Source organism: Esox lucius, chromosome 17 (genome assembly GCF_011004845.1).
Source record: "Esox lucius isolate fEsoLuc1 chromosome 17, fEsoLuc1.pri, whole genome shotgun sequence".
NCBI classification, from domain to species: Eukaryota; Metazoa; Chordata; class Actinopteri; order Esociformes; family Esocidae; genus Esox; species Esox lucius.
Window position 1 is genome coordinate 41086164 of NC_047585.1, and position 16240 is coordinate 41102403.

Consider the following 16240-nt stretch of genomic DNA (forward strand, 5'->3'; position numbering starts at 1 on the left):
CACGTTCGCCCGCACCTGTGGAGAGAGAGCCGGCACGGCCCGGTGAACTACAAGCGGGAAAACCTTTAGGGAATGTTACCTTAACCTGTAACATTCCCTCTGACTGCTAATGCGGGAATGGAAAGCTGCTAGGGAAACGCTCTCATTCACTAACCGAAACTCCCAATAGTAATTCCTGATCCTCTGACCCACTTTGAAAACACGGCCTAACCCTAAAGGACATAACCGTGTGGCTCTCACCTTGGCCAGGCCGGCCAGGAGCTCCAGGGCAGCCAGGGAGATGCTCATGTCGGGCCTCCACTGGGAGTTGAGCCTCTGGGTGACCAGGTGGATGCTGCGGATCAGTAGGCCAGCCGCCGTATCTGTGTGGAGAGCTAGGGATGACCACGCCGCGCCAGCACGAACACAGGAGAGGACCACGCCAGCACGTGCAGAGGAGACCCAGGGGTTAGTAGCGAACAGTCAGCTACACTCACACAGCAGTCAGTACTGTCAGAGCAACAAAGACACACTGAAATAGTTTGTTCGGGGGGGGGGGGGGGTTGGCTGTCACAGACCTCAAATTCAGTCTTCAGCTCGTTGAAATAAAATAAGAAATCATTGACGTTTTTAGAAAATGTCCATGAATTGAGCCCAGCCCTGGTTTATAAACCACGCCCAAACAATGTCCATGAATTGAGCCCAGCCCTGGTTTATAAACCACGCCCAAACAATGTCCATGAATTGAGCCCAGCCCTGGTTTATAAACCACGCCCAAACAATGTCCATGAATTGAGCCCAGCCCTGGTTTATAAACCACGCCCAAACAATGTCCATGAATTGAGCCCAGCCCTGGTTTATAAACCACGCCCAACCGTGCCAGATGCCGTGTTGCAGTGGAAGCCAAATGGCAGGACCTTTCCACCGACCAAGTACGCAGGCGTTAAACCAAACAACCACTGGCAAAAGCTTAATCTGTCGTCCAGACACGCGGAGGTTAAAACGAAGATGGAGGACAAGGCAACCGTTAACATGTAAACGGTCTGCCCAGGGTGTAATTATACAGACGTTGGTGGGCCAGTCAAAGGGTATAACTTGGGGTGAATCTCAGCTGTATTTCCTTAACTCCTATTGTCCTCTATCCTCGCCTCCATCTCAAAACCCATTGGAGGAGGAGACCCCACAGGGAGGATCACCACTGTGCTCTGAGAAGGGAGACGACGGAGGAGGCCACGAGGAAACAGGAACTAATCAGGTTCACTCCAACCTCATCTTTGAGGCCGCTCACGAAACAACATGAGGAACACCATGACGCATGCGGTTAAAGACGAACAAGACGAAGACGTGGCAGCTGTTGCATAAGATGACCAACAACAGCTAACCAATGGCCATTATTCTGATACGGTCAGTATAGTTAAGGGGAAAGACAGCATTCAGAAGACACGAAAACACGGAAGCAACATCATCATCATCATCAGGAAATTATTCTTACCGCAATCTCATAGATATAAATGTCCCCATAAATGTCCTACACGTTAACTATAAAATGTCCTACACGTTAACTATAAAATGTCCTACACGTTAACTATAAAATGTCCTACACGTTAACTATAAAATGTCCTACACGTTAACTATAAATGACATACACGTTAACTATAAACGTCATACCTGGTTGGTTCACTCCTTCCGACATACAGTAGCTTCAAACTGTATTTTATTCCCTCTATATTTAACAACGCCGCCGACCGCACTCAACCCATTTGGTAGTTCCAGTTAATACGGGGGAATTGAACCCAAACACAGCACACGGTTTACGATGCCCTCATTCACCGGGCTTACCGTAGTCTCTGAGCAGCGCCTGGGCGGACCTGTCGCTGTCCGGCGTGGTGGCCTCTGAGCTGCCCCCGCTCACGCTGCTGACGCCACTGTTGTTCCTGCGGTGGGCCTTGGAGTGGCCGCCGTCCACGCTGCCCTGCTGGGGCGACATTAGCAACCGGCGGTCACAGTCTGCTCAGATTACACGCAGCCCTCGAGGCGATTGGTCGGCACAGCATGAAACGCTCCGCTGCCTTTTTGTGCACATTGTCGTCTACTCAACTGGACAAGCGAGATGTGGGACGGAACTTAAATGGAGGTCAAATTGCTTAAACGAAAAGATGTAGCTTATCAAAGAAATAGATATTTTACTTGAAGTCATGTAATACAATCACTGGCACCCATGCAATAATCTGCGGTAGAAGTATAATGACTCTGGAGATGCCACTGTGATTTGTTTCTTTTATTTTTAAGGGGAATTTGTTAGTCTAGTGTGGACATGACCCCCTAAACATCAGGACCATATACTTCTGTGTAAAACAAAAAAAAGAAAAGAAAAAAAGAATGTAAAATCCCAAATTTACCAATGTCTCTTAGCCACATGTTTAGTTCAGTTTACATTATTATCACATTTCATAGTAGTTGAGTGTGTCTTTAGACAGCATGGAGTATATAATCATTTGGTCTTACCTCCTCCATTTGGGTACCAATGGACTCCAGCAGAGCAGAGTCTTGGACAATGTTCAGCATTGCCCCTGCACAAAAAAGGCTTACAGTAAATTCAGGGTGATTCAGCACTACAAAAAATTATAATACAAAATAATAATCCATTATAACATATGATGACAGTAATAAAAATATTAAGACTGAAAGGAATGAAGAGCAGAGGAACCAACCCAGAATCATCTGCATGTTGGTGGGATCTGTCTCCGTCTGCAGTGCTCCAATCAAGATGTTGACCAATCGCAGCTTGAGGGAGACGAAGGAGACAGCCTTGTCATGTAGCGTGTTGTCATTGTTGCTGAACTTGCCCTCCAACAGTACCTGCAAGTAAGTTAGAAATATTACACAGGCTTTACTCTGAAAACTGGGCAGCTTCCAGGATTACAGTGCAACTGCTTCTTTGCATTATTTATTATTATTATACGTTAGAGATATCGCAACACCTGCAAGTTGGAAATGCAAACAACAATGGCAGTGGCGTTGAACAGTAGCTCCCTAATGCAGATGTAATCTTTACGAGAAGGCAGCGTTTGCGTTAACCTCTGACTTGACGCTGTCAAAGTGGTGCGGTAGAGGCAGCAGGGAGAGCAGGATGTTGATGGAGGACCTCCTGAGCTCAGTGGGGTTCACGTACGTCTTAAACTTCGACAGTTCCCTGGGGGGAGGGAACAACCAAAAGGAGATAAGTTAACTGAAATCACTTTTTCAATTTGTTTAGTAAAGTAACATCACGATAATGATCAGCATTGAGGGGAAACTGGTAGAATGTCGAAACAAATGTATTATTATTCATGAAAGGTCAGAAAAGAGCAGCTGGTATTTGTATTTCAGCGTGCAGACACTGATTTAAGAAAACAACCCATTCCTTTGTCATTGAAAGTATTTCCTTAGGTTGTGTAATACTGTGAATGGACGTGGGACTCCAGGCTTCCTCACCGGTCAGGGAGAATGTTCTCCAACGCTGAGATGAAGTAGGGGACCATCACGTTGATGCCCTTCAGGTCGGTGCAGAACAGAGACGAGGAGTTCAGGATGATGCTGGCCAGGACCGGTCGACAGATGTAGTCCGAGATCTGGAGGCCCTGGATAAGAACCATGTAGAACCTGGGGGAGGAGAGACGAGGTGAGGGAAGCAAGAACATGTCCGCATAAAAGCCAATGGGAATAAAATGAACTGTAATTTCCCTCATTACTTGGTAGCTTCATGAAAAGACCATTGTCATTGTACTTTTGTACAGACCAACTCCTATTGTATCCTACTGGTATCTGGGTACCTGGACAGGTAGACAGGCAGTATCTCCTCGCCAGTCTTCTTGCTACAGAAGATCCGGCAGAGGGTTCCGCCCGCCTCGGCCCGGCCCGCCTCGTAGTTGTCGGGAAACTCGTTGGCATCGAACATGGGGTTGGACACCATGTTGTCTGTGGATATCTGGGAGCCCTTCCTCCTCAGTTCAATGCCAGCCTGCACCCCCAAGGCTGGAAAGTACAGGGGACAAGAGAGGAGTGGTAGAGAGAGAAAGGAGTAGAGAGGGAGGTGGGGAAGGAGCAGAGAGAGAACCAGTGTGTTGAACTCGGGTACCAGAGGTCATAGGTCAAGGGAAGAAATCAGAAGACTTCTACATAAAGTAGTAAGTACAAGAAGACACTCTTTAAGGGACCTCAGAACTCTCAGCGACCTGAGGAATAATTTCCCCAAAGATTATTCTTTGTCTAAAAGTTATGACGGACTGTCATTTCTCTTTGCCTGAGTTTGAGCTGTTCTTGCCATAATATGGGCTACTAATGTAAAGACATAAGGAAGGTCTTCTGTATATCTACCCTACCTGGTCAGAACTCAACCAATTGGCTCAAATGCTTTAGGAGAAAATCAATTCCAAACATTAACTTTCAACAAGGCACACCCGGAAATTCAAATGCATTCCAGGTTACTATCTCATTAAGCTGGTTGATACAAATTAACAGAGTGTAGAAAGCTGTCATCCAGCCACAGGGTGGCTACTTCAGAGTATCTACAGTAAGAATCAATTTTGATCTGTTTGGCACTTTTTTGGTTCCTACACGATTACTTAGGTGCCATTTCATTGTTTTGATATTTTCCCCATTATTCCACAAGGTGGAAAATTGTAAAAAAATTAAGAAATACCCTCAAGCGAGTAGACGTGTCCAAACCTTCGACTGGCACTGTACACACGTCATTAGTCAAGCCAGACTCACTCTGACCTTACCGGTCAAGCTGTTGTCCCGGCTCAGGCCTGTGTGGAGCTTGCAGTGCACCAGTGCCGCGTCAAACAGCCACTGGCCAAACAGGTTCAGGACGCTGTTCACCTTGGGCCTGGTGGGGGCGGGCAGTGGGCGTGGCTCTGAACTGGTCTGGTTGGGGCTGGACAGCGGAGAGTTGGTGGACGGCTGGTGGGACACTTTGGGCTGGTGTGCTGTGCTAGCCTTGAGGGTAGGAGTAAAGGATAGCCAGAGATGTAATTATTAACGATCAAACTGCCATATGGTAGGTATATAAACATTCAGGCATGTGGACGAACGGGAGAGGAGCCGTCCGGGTATCCAAATGAACATCTATTCCTATTTAATCCCAATTTCTGAAAGCGTTTTATTTAGCAGCGGTGAGAACGGCTTCCCCGGGCCGGCGCGGTGACCCACCGTGGAGGTTTTACTGGCCGTCTTGGTCACCCCGGTCGGTTTGTGGCGGCGGCTGTGAGGGGGCGTGGTATTGGTGTTGGTGGTGGGGGGCGGAGGCATACTGAGTCTGTTGACCGGGGTGGGCGGGGCACTGTCGGACCGCGGCCGGGATATACCTGAGGGAGGGGGGGGGGGGCACATCAGAGGGCATGCTGGTGTTTCATGTGAAAACAGCAAGGACCAATCATATGCGGTTTCACCTCCACCCATATTTTGGTTAGAAGCGCCACATCAATCAGGCTGTTAGTAATAAACACCGGCCGCTCATCATCTTTGCCTTTCGCCATTCCTACACAAGAGAGAAATACCAGCTCAAAATGTGGAGGATGTCTTCCTGGTCCGGGGATACTCACCACAGATACGGGAACCACGCAAATGACAACAACTACTGAAGTGAAATGTTATCCAGACAACAGGTCACAATTTCGCTACATAGCGTCGGGCAGTTAGACGAGGACAAAGCAGATTGACAACAGTTGACTTGTACAAAAGCATACAGTAGTTAATGACTACACACCTTGCGGTAGCCTACATATTTTGCTGCTTTACTATGACAAAGGGATTACATTAGATATCCACCTACAGATCTACACAATCCACTTCCCAATTTCAAAGTAAAAGAAAATGCTGAAACATTTTGAATACAGTTCAAAGGTTTAGGGTCACTTAGAAATGTCTTTGTTTTTCGAAAGAAAAGCATCCGCGTTTCTATTCTCGCATGGAATAGCCCTTCATTTCTCAGAACAAGAATTGACTGACGAGTTACAGAAGAAAGTTATTTGTTTTTGGCCATTTTGAGCCTGTAATCCATCACACATACGCTGATGCTGAATATACTGAACTTGTCTAAAGAAGGCTAGTTTTATTGCTTCTTTTTCTAACAATCAATTAGACTTTTAAAATGATAACTTCGATTAACAAAAACAACATGTCATGGGAACACAGGACATTTCTAAGTGACCCCAAACTTTTGAACGGTATTGTACAATAAACATAATGCCAAATAATGTATGTTAACCAAATTCTTGAAAATAGAAGCCTACAGTTTTCACTCAGTGTTGTGTTCTATAAAGCTTGTCTGTCGGTTTCTCTTCCCGTATTCTCTAACATATTTTGACTAGTAACGCAAAGTTGTTTCTGCATCTGAAAATCTAACCTACAGGATATAATTTTTTTCCCAAGGGACGATTACATAATTTTCTATAAAAATTATATTTGCTAAAAGGACCAGATTAAATACAATGTGTGAAACAGAAATTTCGGTCAACAATAAGAACAAACCAATTTTAATCAACTGGGAAAACAAATATTTCCCCATGAGTTCAACTTCTAGTCCATGTTTTCTTTTTGAAATTTGAGAAACATTCCATAATTTCTCTTATACTTGGAAAAATTGGGAGATTATGTAAACAGGTAAAATAAAATCTTAAAGGCAGCAAAATATGAAACCTCTGAAATGGAGTGAGCAGTTTACTACGGTCTATGAATGCATACTTACTTTCCACAGGGACACATTCAACCGAGAAAATGATTAGGTGAGTGCCTTATGTCATCGCACAGATCAAACCCCAGCGAGACACTTCGCCTTGTTTTGCAGTTTACAAAGTCAAAGTGAATTGACACAGTAGCTATCTGTCAGAGATTTCAGCGCTGAGAATGCAACATGATGCAACCATCTGCAGACCACAACGGGACTTAAGGATTCATATTGCATTAGCCGGCCAATTAGTGGTCTTGAAGAAACCGGACATCCGTGGCACAGTGATGCCGGCACATCACATCGCACACTTATTATGCACACAATTATCTTTACCGAAACCTCTAACATTTCTCATGCCCAATTTTGTGGTTAATAAAGAAGAAACAAGATGGCTTGTAAAAAAACTCTAAGTGAAGGTAATTAGCGGTAATATGACAGGCATATAATGTTTATTAGTAAAAGGTCCGCATGGTACATGTGAGCTATCCTATTAGCCTACAAGGACACACAAACAACTCTTGGAAATCAAGCTGTTAGTCGTTTTAGATAAAGCCACTATAAGTGACTGCACTGGGACGTTAGGCATTTATTTATATTAGTAAAAAAAAACTTTTACATTTCACAAGAGGATCTAGTGGCTTTTTTTGGTACAGATTAGCACATATCTAGCTCTGGCCCAATAGGAAACAGAATGAAAAATAGATGCACCTGAAGGTAAAGATTTCTAATAAAAAAGATTTTAAAAAACATACTTAACTTTAAAATGTATACGAGTGGGCTTTGGCATAACATTTTTATCCTTTATATATTGTTTTATTTGATTATGTCAATCACACTTAATATTTTTGCACCAAACCAGTAGTGGCTGAGAGGAAAAAAATTTTTTTTTTTAAATATCTATGTTAAAAATGAACTATTTCATAAATTACCAAAGCTACCATAGATCAATGATTATCAAAACCACCAAAGATTTCAGTAACTTTGGTAAATCACTGGCATTGCCACCCCAGTCACCATTTAATCAGTTTTTGCCAACCCAAGCAAATCCAACAAAACGCATTTAGCTCCTTTTTGATTGTTTGGGAGCACATTAGTAAAGAGGTACCATAGGAAGGCATGGACTGAAATCTTTCTCTGAAATTGTTCCTAGACACGGCAGCACCTAGGGGAAATAAAGTGGTCAAATCATAGCCTGGGGTTACAACAACACAGAGAAACCAACCACAACCTTGACCAGTTCCTCTGGCACCTTAAATACAGCCATTAAAGTAAAACAAAAAACTCTAAACAGACTTCAAGATTTTGTCTTGAGGTGCATCACCACTGTCTATTTGTCATATGCCCAAACACCAAAATAGAGAATTTTGTCTGTTAGGTACATACAACCCTGTGTAACGTTAGTGATTGGTTTTGATTGGGTTATGTCCGGTTTGACGGTATACCTAGAGAGGGCAGTCTGTCGCGTATAGTGGTCCTAGGAGAGACTGTCCCTCCTGAGAGTGAGAGAGACAGTAATGGTGTTTCTGGGAAAGAGGAAACTAGATAAAGGAAGGAAAAAAAGGATAAAAAAAAGCTCAAGCTGAAACACTGTGGTAGGTTAGTTACTGGGGGCAAATGTTTTGCTGTTCAGGGATCATACTGGATTGAGTTATTGGCCACATGGCAAATACTAGCTTGCAATTTTTAAAAACAGGCATCAACATTTAGAAAATCACAAATCAGTGTGGCGTTGCGAGCTAGACACACTGCATGTGCTGTTTACTTTCAACACAGGGAGGTCAAGAGGTAGGGATGTAGTATTCAACTATTTACAGTGTAACTGAGCCAGAAACACAGAGGTCTGCCTGATGTCAGAAATATAAACATGGTCAAAGGGAAAAAAAATTTGGGAAGTGCAGTGCAATACCTACAAGGAAGTAGAGAAGTTGAACGAGTAAATTAAAATTAAGTTATTCTGAATTTGCAAACAGACTAGGAATGTGTGATGGATCAAAACAATCAAAATCTTTCAGGAGTCGCTAAGCATGAAAAATCGGGATTTTCTTTTTTCTTCCTTTTTAAGCGTTCAAATACATGATCAATGTCCACACCCTTTCACCACTGATTTGAATTACAGAGACGCATTTAGAATACCATAAGAGGGCAGTTTCTCACGATTCTCTCTCTTTGCGACGCCGACACCTACAGGAGGAGACATGGACATGATCTCTGTGTCATCGGCGGCTCAGGACAGTATAGGTGTTGGCAATACTGCAAAACCTCCACCCAGCCTGTTAACAGCATGACATGGAGCTACAACCAGAAATATCACATCTTTCGAGGGACTGTTATAGAAGTCATCTCAGAGTAGGGAGTGCTGATCTGGGACCAGGTCACTGGTGTCCATGTAATCCCAAATCGGTACTCCTAACTTAAAGTGCTTCACGTAAGCAGGCCCCAGGTCTACATTACTTGCCGAAGCGAAGGAGCTAGGCAAAAGTAACAATGAAAAATAAATATATATGTAGAAGAAGATAAGAACTTACCCAAGAAGGCATCCACTAGGCAACTGACACCCCTCATGGCCCTGAAAAAGATCTGGGGCAGCTGCTTCAGACAGGGGTGCTGTTGGATCACCTCCTGTGGCACACCGCTCGCTCCCAGGAGCTGCTCCTGGAACTTCGGCGTGGAGCTGACCGTTAAGGGGTTGCTCAGGTCCACCGGGTTACTGAGAGACAAGAGGGTGTTTTAACATCGGGGTGCTTGCATTATCTTTTTTTTGGCCACTGACCGATAAATCATGGCTTCCTTTCTCCGGGGACTATAACTTAAAGTTCAGATGCATCTTTAACGTATCTACTACCCTAGCGCATACCTATGTTTTAGGTAATAGAAGTATTACTAACATGTTCCGTCAAGCACTTTCATTCTCCAACTGTGTGATGAAACTTTAATTTGGCCTTTAGTTTACCATCACATACCAACATAACACATCAAATAATCTCAAGGACATAGGTAGTGACTAAAATAGCAAAAGATGGCCACGTCAGTAGGTAGTTAGTTAACCACGCAATAAAGACTAAATAAATACTAATAAAAACTTGATCCTGCAATCATTTTGCAACACTGAAATCAGGTAATCTTCACACATTTACACAGAACGTGCGGGGAATAATGAGTCTCATTCTGCACCACACAGATCCAGGCAGCTCCGGGAGATTCACCTGAGCATGTGCAGAAAGCGGAACCAGGTCTGAGCCACACAGTCATTGTCCATCTCATTAGGAATCAAGTTGGCGTCCTCCTCTGGGACTTTGAATAGAGGGAAAGACGGACCGTAGGCGAAACGCAACAGCCTGTATCGAAACAAAACAACTTTTATTCCAACAAGTAAATTTCAACAAACGTTTAAAGTCTAGAAATGTATCCTGTTAGAAATGACTACTACTACCTGTTATCCAAATACTGTAGTTTGTTAACACCTGCTCTCGGGCGCTCACATTTGCTTCAAAACATTACTGAATTAAATACATGTTTATGTTCAACCACTAGTCTTGTTGCCGCGGGGCTACCTGGAGGTCAGGGGGACCGCTAGTCTTGTTGCCGCGGGGCTACCTGGAGGTCAGGGGGACCGCTAGTCTTGTTGCCGCGGGGCTACCTGGAGGTCAGGGGGACCGCTAGTCTTGTTGCCGCGGGGCTACCTGGAGGTCAGGGGGACCGCTAGTCTTGTTGCCGCGGGGCTACCTGGAGGTCAGGGGGACCGCTAGTCTTGTTGCCGCGGGGCTACCTGGAGGTCAGGGGGACCGCTAGTCTTGTTGCCGCGGGGCTACCTGGAGGTCAGGGGGACCGCTAGTCTTGTTGCCGCGGGGCTACCTGGAGGTCAGGGGGACCGCTAGTCTTGTTGCCGCGGGGCTACCTGGAGGTGAGGGCTGCGATGACCCGGCTCCACTGCTCCACCACGGGTGGGTGGTGCCTCCAGTTGGCCAGCATCTCCCTGGCCGTCTTCCAGTAGGGTGGAGTGGGGAAGCACCGTGTGCACGCCAGGAACCAGACTTCGAACAGCACGCTGATCAGCTTCTCAGCCAGCTTCTCCGCTATCCCACCTGTGGGAGTCGGGGGACAGGGTTTTAATTGGACAAGATTCCGCTAATGTCACAGGGCGGGACAGGAGAGTTAACAAGGAAGGTTTGGAGAATTAGGTAAAGTTTAAGAAAAGGTTTAGGGTAGCTGAGATTTCAGCAGCCTTCCCTTCTAGACATGACCAGGAGCCATACTCCCACAACGCCTCCTCAACAGCATATAATATTAGCAACAGTCAGGTTTCTTTACAGGGCAAAAAAAAGAAACCTGACTCCAAACACAATACCAAACACCTAGTTTAGCATTGATGTTAATGAGAAACGTAAGTGGCTAAAGCGTGACGTCGGCTAAGCCGAAGTTAAGAGTTGCCCGGCAACGGTAATGCTGCGACTTGGCTGACCTCCGACAGTGGGCGGGGCCAGCAGGGTGTCATTGATGTGCAGCAGGAACAGCAGCAGGACCTCCCAGGTCTCCCGGGCCATGCCGCCCCCCGACTCCCTGGCCAGCTTCTGGACCGCTGTCAGCACCTGCTGGCACAGGCGGAAGTGCATGGGGCTGTAGTGCTCCGGCCTGGGACGGGAATGTCAGGAAGGACGGCGTTAGCGAACACGTTTAAACAGGAGCCTGCAGTGTGCAGTGGTTTTGGCGACAGGGGGGAATGGCAGGTGATTGATAAAGTAACCGTAACATCATGATATGCTCAACAATATATTGTATTGTTTTGACAATGTCACAGTGTTATTTTATACTACCATTTAAATCAGAGCACTGGTTTTCAGCACTTTGAATGAATAAAACGGGTTTTCTAACTAGCTGGTCGCCCTGCAGCAGGCACATGCGTGACCAATTATGGTTGAAATATTGGTATAAAATAATAAAATCGGTATGCGAGCAGCCGGAACATAGCCAGCCCCTGCCGAGAACGTCATGTTGTACCTGGGCAGGAAGAGGTTGTGTAGTTGTTTGAGGATGGTTTGCACATAGAGGTTGGGCTCCTTGACGATGGGCTGGGGGATGGAGTCGCGAGGGGAGACCAGTGCCATGATCCAGTCGGTGTACACATCCACACACAGCTTGACGGTTTCCCCGTCCAGGGGCAGGGTCAGGCCGTAGCACAGCACCTCCATCGTCCACTTCACCTGTCAGGGCGGGAAAACATTACCAGCAGGTCAGTTATCACGTCCATAACAGCCAGTGTATTCCTGCATAGCTTGAAAGCGATGCCAGTGTTTGAGTCACGTCCAGAACTTCCATCGTCATTTCTTTGAGACTGGCAAAACAAAAAGACTGGACGAAAACAGACAAAATCAGGAAGATGCAGACACTAAAAGCGTGAGTACGCAGAATAACAAACTACATGTGAAGGACAAAAAAACAGTTCCCTAATACCCTTTAAATTATAATTAGCATTTCTTTCATTGGTATGGCAGAAACATTACAAACGGCACATTTAAAAACACATTTTAGATAGGAAAAAAAACTACCTTTAATGTCAAATTAAAAGCTTTCAAACGAATGCCTTTAGCAATGGTGTTTAACTCAACTTTAATTTAAGTGCCTTAAAACACATATCCAATGGGAAAAAAGCCAGGACATCTAACCACCAGCAGAGTATAAGCAACCCTGTAGTTAATATTTAAGTGAGAGAGGATTTTTGGTAAGGCTTCATCTATGATCTACCAGAAAGAGACTATTTTCACAAGCATCATTTCCAACAAGAGCTAAAGATAGCACACACAGGTACATGTTGCCTCTTCAGAAATTCACATAAAATACAAATGACTGAACTAAATTAATGTTCAATAGATGCAGTGGTTTCTCCAGTTGAATACACTGCTGAATTCAGTTCATATGTTTCCGTGATTACACTGTAATTTTCTTCAATGCAGATTTTATAGGGCCTCAATGTGTAATTTAATGCACTCATCAACTATAAATAAATGAAAGGCATAACGCCTACCCCTGATCAAAACCCACTGAATACGAAATAACGGAAACACCTAACAATGTATTAATATTAAGGACCTGGGCCACAGCTTCAATCCGTGGAATACCGCCGCTCAAGTCCTGAACTGTGAGTGGTGGGATACTGCCCCATTGTTCAACACGAAAAGCCTCAAATTATTTGAAGGACGAAGGAAGTGAAAACCTATTTCTATGTGTGACCACTTTTCCTCTTGGACGACGCAACGTATTCCATGTTCGGCACAGGCGAGACCGTTCCCCTAGACGGTTTTTGTGAGTGATGCACTGGTAATTCAGGCACCGACTATTTGGCCACTTTGGAACTCTGCAAGTTGCCTCAAGTTCCTTGGAAAACTCAAATTACCAAAGGGCTACTTTGTCAGACCTCTTCGATGGCTGGCAAATACACGTGCTGCTAATAGGCTATCAGTCTAATGTGGCGTCTGCAGCCGCGTCTGTAATTCTGATTCAGTCACTTCAAAGCAACGGCCCTTATCCACGTTTTAGATATTCTGTCTGCCCGCTGCATGTCAGCCGCACGTCACTAGCAGCAGTATCACACCAACTCACATTCGCAATAAGCATGAATGTACTTGACGGACGAAGGCGGTTTTGATCCTGACACTTTTACTTTGGAAGTCGCACTCAGAGAGCTCTGCGCTATTTTAAGACACTTATCGAGGGAACTAAAATAAGCAGGGAGAGACAGGGACGCAACACTTATCGAGGGCATGTGTAGATTATTTGGCAGATTGCTTCGATATTTAATTTGCCTTGCCCTATTACAAACAAGTCTGATCTAAACGGCTGATAACGTCCCGGACCGACCTGGGGGAAAACTCAAGGAGCTGTCATGCGCTAGGGTGGTGAAACACGGTCAATAAAGTTGCAGGGGTTGAATGCCCCCGAGGGACTACACAGGAAATCCTCTCTGTGTTATCAAGCAAGCCCAGAGGCCCGGGGTTGTGAGCTACAAGGCAAACATGTTAGGGAAGTGAGCAGCAGATTTTTCCACAGACAATAGGAGGAACATTTTTCATCCCGCGGCAGTCAGAGAGAGAGATTTAAAAATATGTCAGAATGCAAAGAGGGATGTGATGGTGGTGCGAGTGTGTGTGGCGTGTGCGTTCAGTCAAGCGCAGGTGAAAAACAACTTTCCATTCGCCATGAGGTATCAGTGTAGTTACCTGCAAGTGACCGTTTAGCCTCCTTTGTTTTCTCAAAATAAGGGAGTCAAAAAGCCTAACCTGTGGAGGGCGGGTTGGATTCACGGCAAGCCCACTTCCTCAAAAACAATGTGAGAGGAACTTTGAGTTAAAGAGGGAACAAACTTTTCCTTTTCAATTTATGTAACTGGCAATGATGCTGAGCCAGATATCACACTAAGAGGAAAAACTCAAGCAGCCCTTGTTGTTTAACTACCCTAAATTTAACTGCCATTTTAACTTCCCTTAGACCTCACAGCTTAAGCCAGCCTCTTCCCCTGGGATGTAAAATACAAATCAGGCCAAGCAAAACAACTAATTTTATCTGATTCAGCCAGAAATAACAACACGTGTTGTTTTCAGCACATACATACACACACACAGTGCCTACCTCTTTGTCAGTCTTGAGCACGCTGTCAGTGAATGGGGATGCCAGGGCGACCCCCAGGGGTCTGACCACCGCATTGGCCACGTCTCGCCCCACAGCTGGAGGGTACGAGTGAAGGACACTCAGGTGGCCCTTGTCACTCTGAACCACCAGGTGAAGAGACCTCCAGTCCGAGTACATGGCTGGTTTCGCGGTTACTGGGTCCGAATGTTAGCTGCGTGCACAGAGGAGTGAAGTCAGCAAATGGAGAAACCAAGGGGGCGGAGTAATGGCGCCGGTCTGAAGCAGAACAAATGCATGGAACAATTACACACCGCGTACACTAACGCGTGATTGTTCCCGCAACTTGATATTCAGCAGACTTGCTTGTTTATGTTCAAACTCAACACGCTGTATGTCAAGGGCTCGTGGGCTAGCTATGAGAGATTAGGCACATGTGAGGTTGTAGTAGATCAAAGGCGCAACACAGGCATTTTGACATTTACCAGGGGAGAGCATGATCTGTTATCGCCATAACGATCTGAAAGGAATGTTAATACTAACAGAAGAGCTTCACTGAGAGTGCCAAACGCACTTTACAAGGAACATTAAGCAGTGTGGACTGGAGAGACATACTGTTCAGGTCACAGCAGTATGTAATAATTAAAAGGATAAATGAGATGCAAAGCCATAACTTGTAGTGGAAGTGTTTTTCCCAAGAAATTGATCTTTCATGCCAGCTAGGGGAGCGTAAAAATGGCCAACTAAAAGTGCACTTGCACTGAGTGTACTTTTTCTCCACTTAGTTGCCTAAAGGATATAACTACATCGTCGCAGAAATGTCCAATATACAACAGGGTCTGCGTCAGATGCAGCACAGAGCCAAGCTACTGTACTGTGGCTAGTTGGAAAGTATACGAGCATCTATAGGCGAGCTGTCTCCAATGGTGTTGTTGCCATTGTCAGTACTAAATCTGCGTTTCGTAGCACAACTCTAACATACACCTCATGCATACATGGCTGGGGTTACTTAGCTATGCACCTTAGTTACACTGTCGCAACCTTAAGACATAGAAATGCTGAACAGCTAGCTGACATTGTGACTCGGTATGAAGTCAATTCCCCCGTCTCATTGTTATTGTAGGCCGCACAGGCTAGACAGTGGGAGATAACGTTTAGCAAGCTACCTAGCTAGTTTGCTAAGCTAATGAAAACAAGAACAAAACAAATCAACGATAGCTGGCTGTATTTTGCTATTTACCTGTGTCAGAGGGAAAGACGTTCATATCAAATGGTATCCTCGGCAAACTTCACAGCACAAACGAGGACATTGCAGAACAACATTTGAAGCAAGACCACATACAGTGACAAGCATACATTCGCACCGACGTCATCCGGTTGACGGCTGTAGTCGAGGTGCGTTCAAATTTACTTGGGTAAAATGACATTTCCGAAATCCTACGGTTGTTGGTGCGTTTGTAAGACCAATGGGATCTCTAAATACCGAATGTAGAATATAGTTTTGGAAGTCGGTAACTTATACATCCCAGAGCTCCGACTTTCCTACGAAAATAATACTGATGTCTAGATTTGACCGCGTTCTACTTTAATATAATGATAGAGTTATTTTGAACGTGGAATCTAACTTTTCCGAGCTAAAGATGGCCCAATCCCAAATTAATCCCTTAACCCATACACCCTCATGCCCTGATATTTGGTAACAGCTCCCTATTTCCCCATGAAGTCACAATGTATACATTCTTTTCAGCAGAGTTCCCAGTTGTTACAAAGTCATCATACATGGCCACTGTATTGGTGTCAGGCTGTGTTTATTCATATCGGAAGCCCATATGTATGTCTCTTTTGGAAGAGCACTGTTATATTGAGGGTTTTGCTCCTGAAGCTACTTAATATGGAGCAAACAACCAGAATTCCACCTGTTTGAAAAAGGCC

At 45.0% G+C, this 16240-nt stretch overlaps 1 protein-coding gene across 15 annotated transcripts in view; it reads right to left on the reverse strand.

Moving 5' to 3' along the window:
• Nucleotides 1-15689, reverse strand: part of ralgapb (Ral GTPase activating protein non-catalytic subunit beta) — a 32205-nt gene extending 16516 nt beyond the window's left edge. For 4 of the 15 annotated variants that reach the window (XM_034287296.1, XM_034287298.1, XM_034287294.1 and 1 more), the window contains exons 1-20: nt 15549-15689; nt 14312-14522; nt 11687-11889; nt 11151-11320; nt 10587-10773; nt 9895-10026; nt 9217-9398; nt 8825-8872; nt 8134-8229; nt 7797-7853; nt 5173-5327; nt 4743-4959; nt 3792-3993; nt 3454-3621; nt 3058-3172; nt 2691-2838; nt 2485-2549; nt 1819-1954; nt 241-374; nt 1-15 (exon numbers count right to left, since the gene is read on the reverse strand). The exon at nt 1-15 is cut by the window's left edge and continues 168 nt beyond it. In XM_034287296.1, the coding sequence (XP_034143187.1) occupies nt 1-15; nt 241-374; nt 1819-1954; nt 2485-2549; nt 2691-2838; nt 3058-3172; nt 3454-3621; nt 3792-3993; nt 4743-4959; nt 5173-5327; nt 7797-7853; nt 8134-8229; nt 8825-8872; nt 9217-9398; nt 9895-10026; nt 10587-10773; nt 11151-11320; nt 11687-11889; nt 14312-14488 (2607 nt within the window). In that variant the 5' untranslated portion in view covers nt 14489-14522; nt 15549-15689. Of the gene's footprint in view, nt 16-240; nt 375-1818; nt 1955-2484; nt 2550-2690; nt 2839-3057; nt 3173-3453; nt 3622-3791; nt 3994-4742; nt 4960-5172; nt 5328-7796; nt 7854-8133; nt 8230-8824; nt 8873-9216; nt 9399-9894; nt 10027-10586; nt 10774-11150; nt 11321-11686; nt 11890-14311; nt 14588-15548 lie in introns of all 15 variants that reach the window. The other 11 variants (XM_034287299.1, XM_034287297.1, XM_034287307.1 and 8 more) reach the window with 9 other exon arrangements.
• Between the last annotated feature and the right edge of the window lie 551 nt (nt 15690-16240).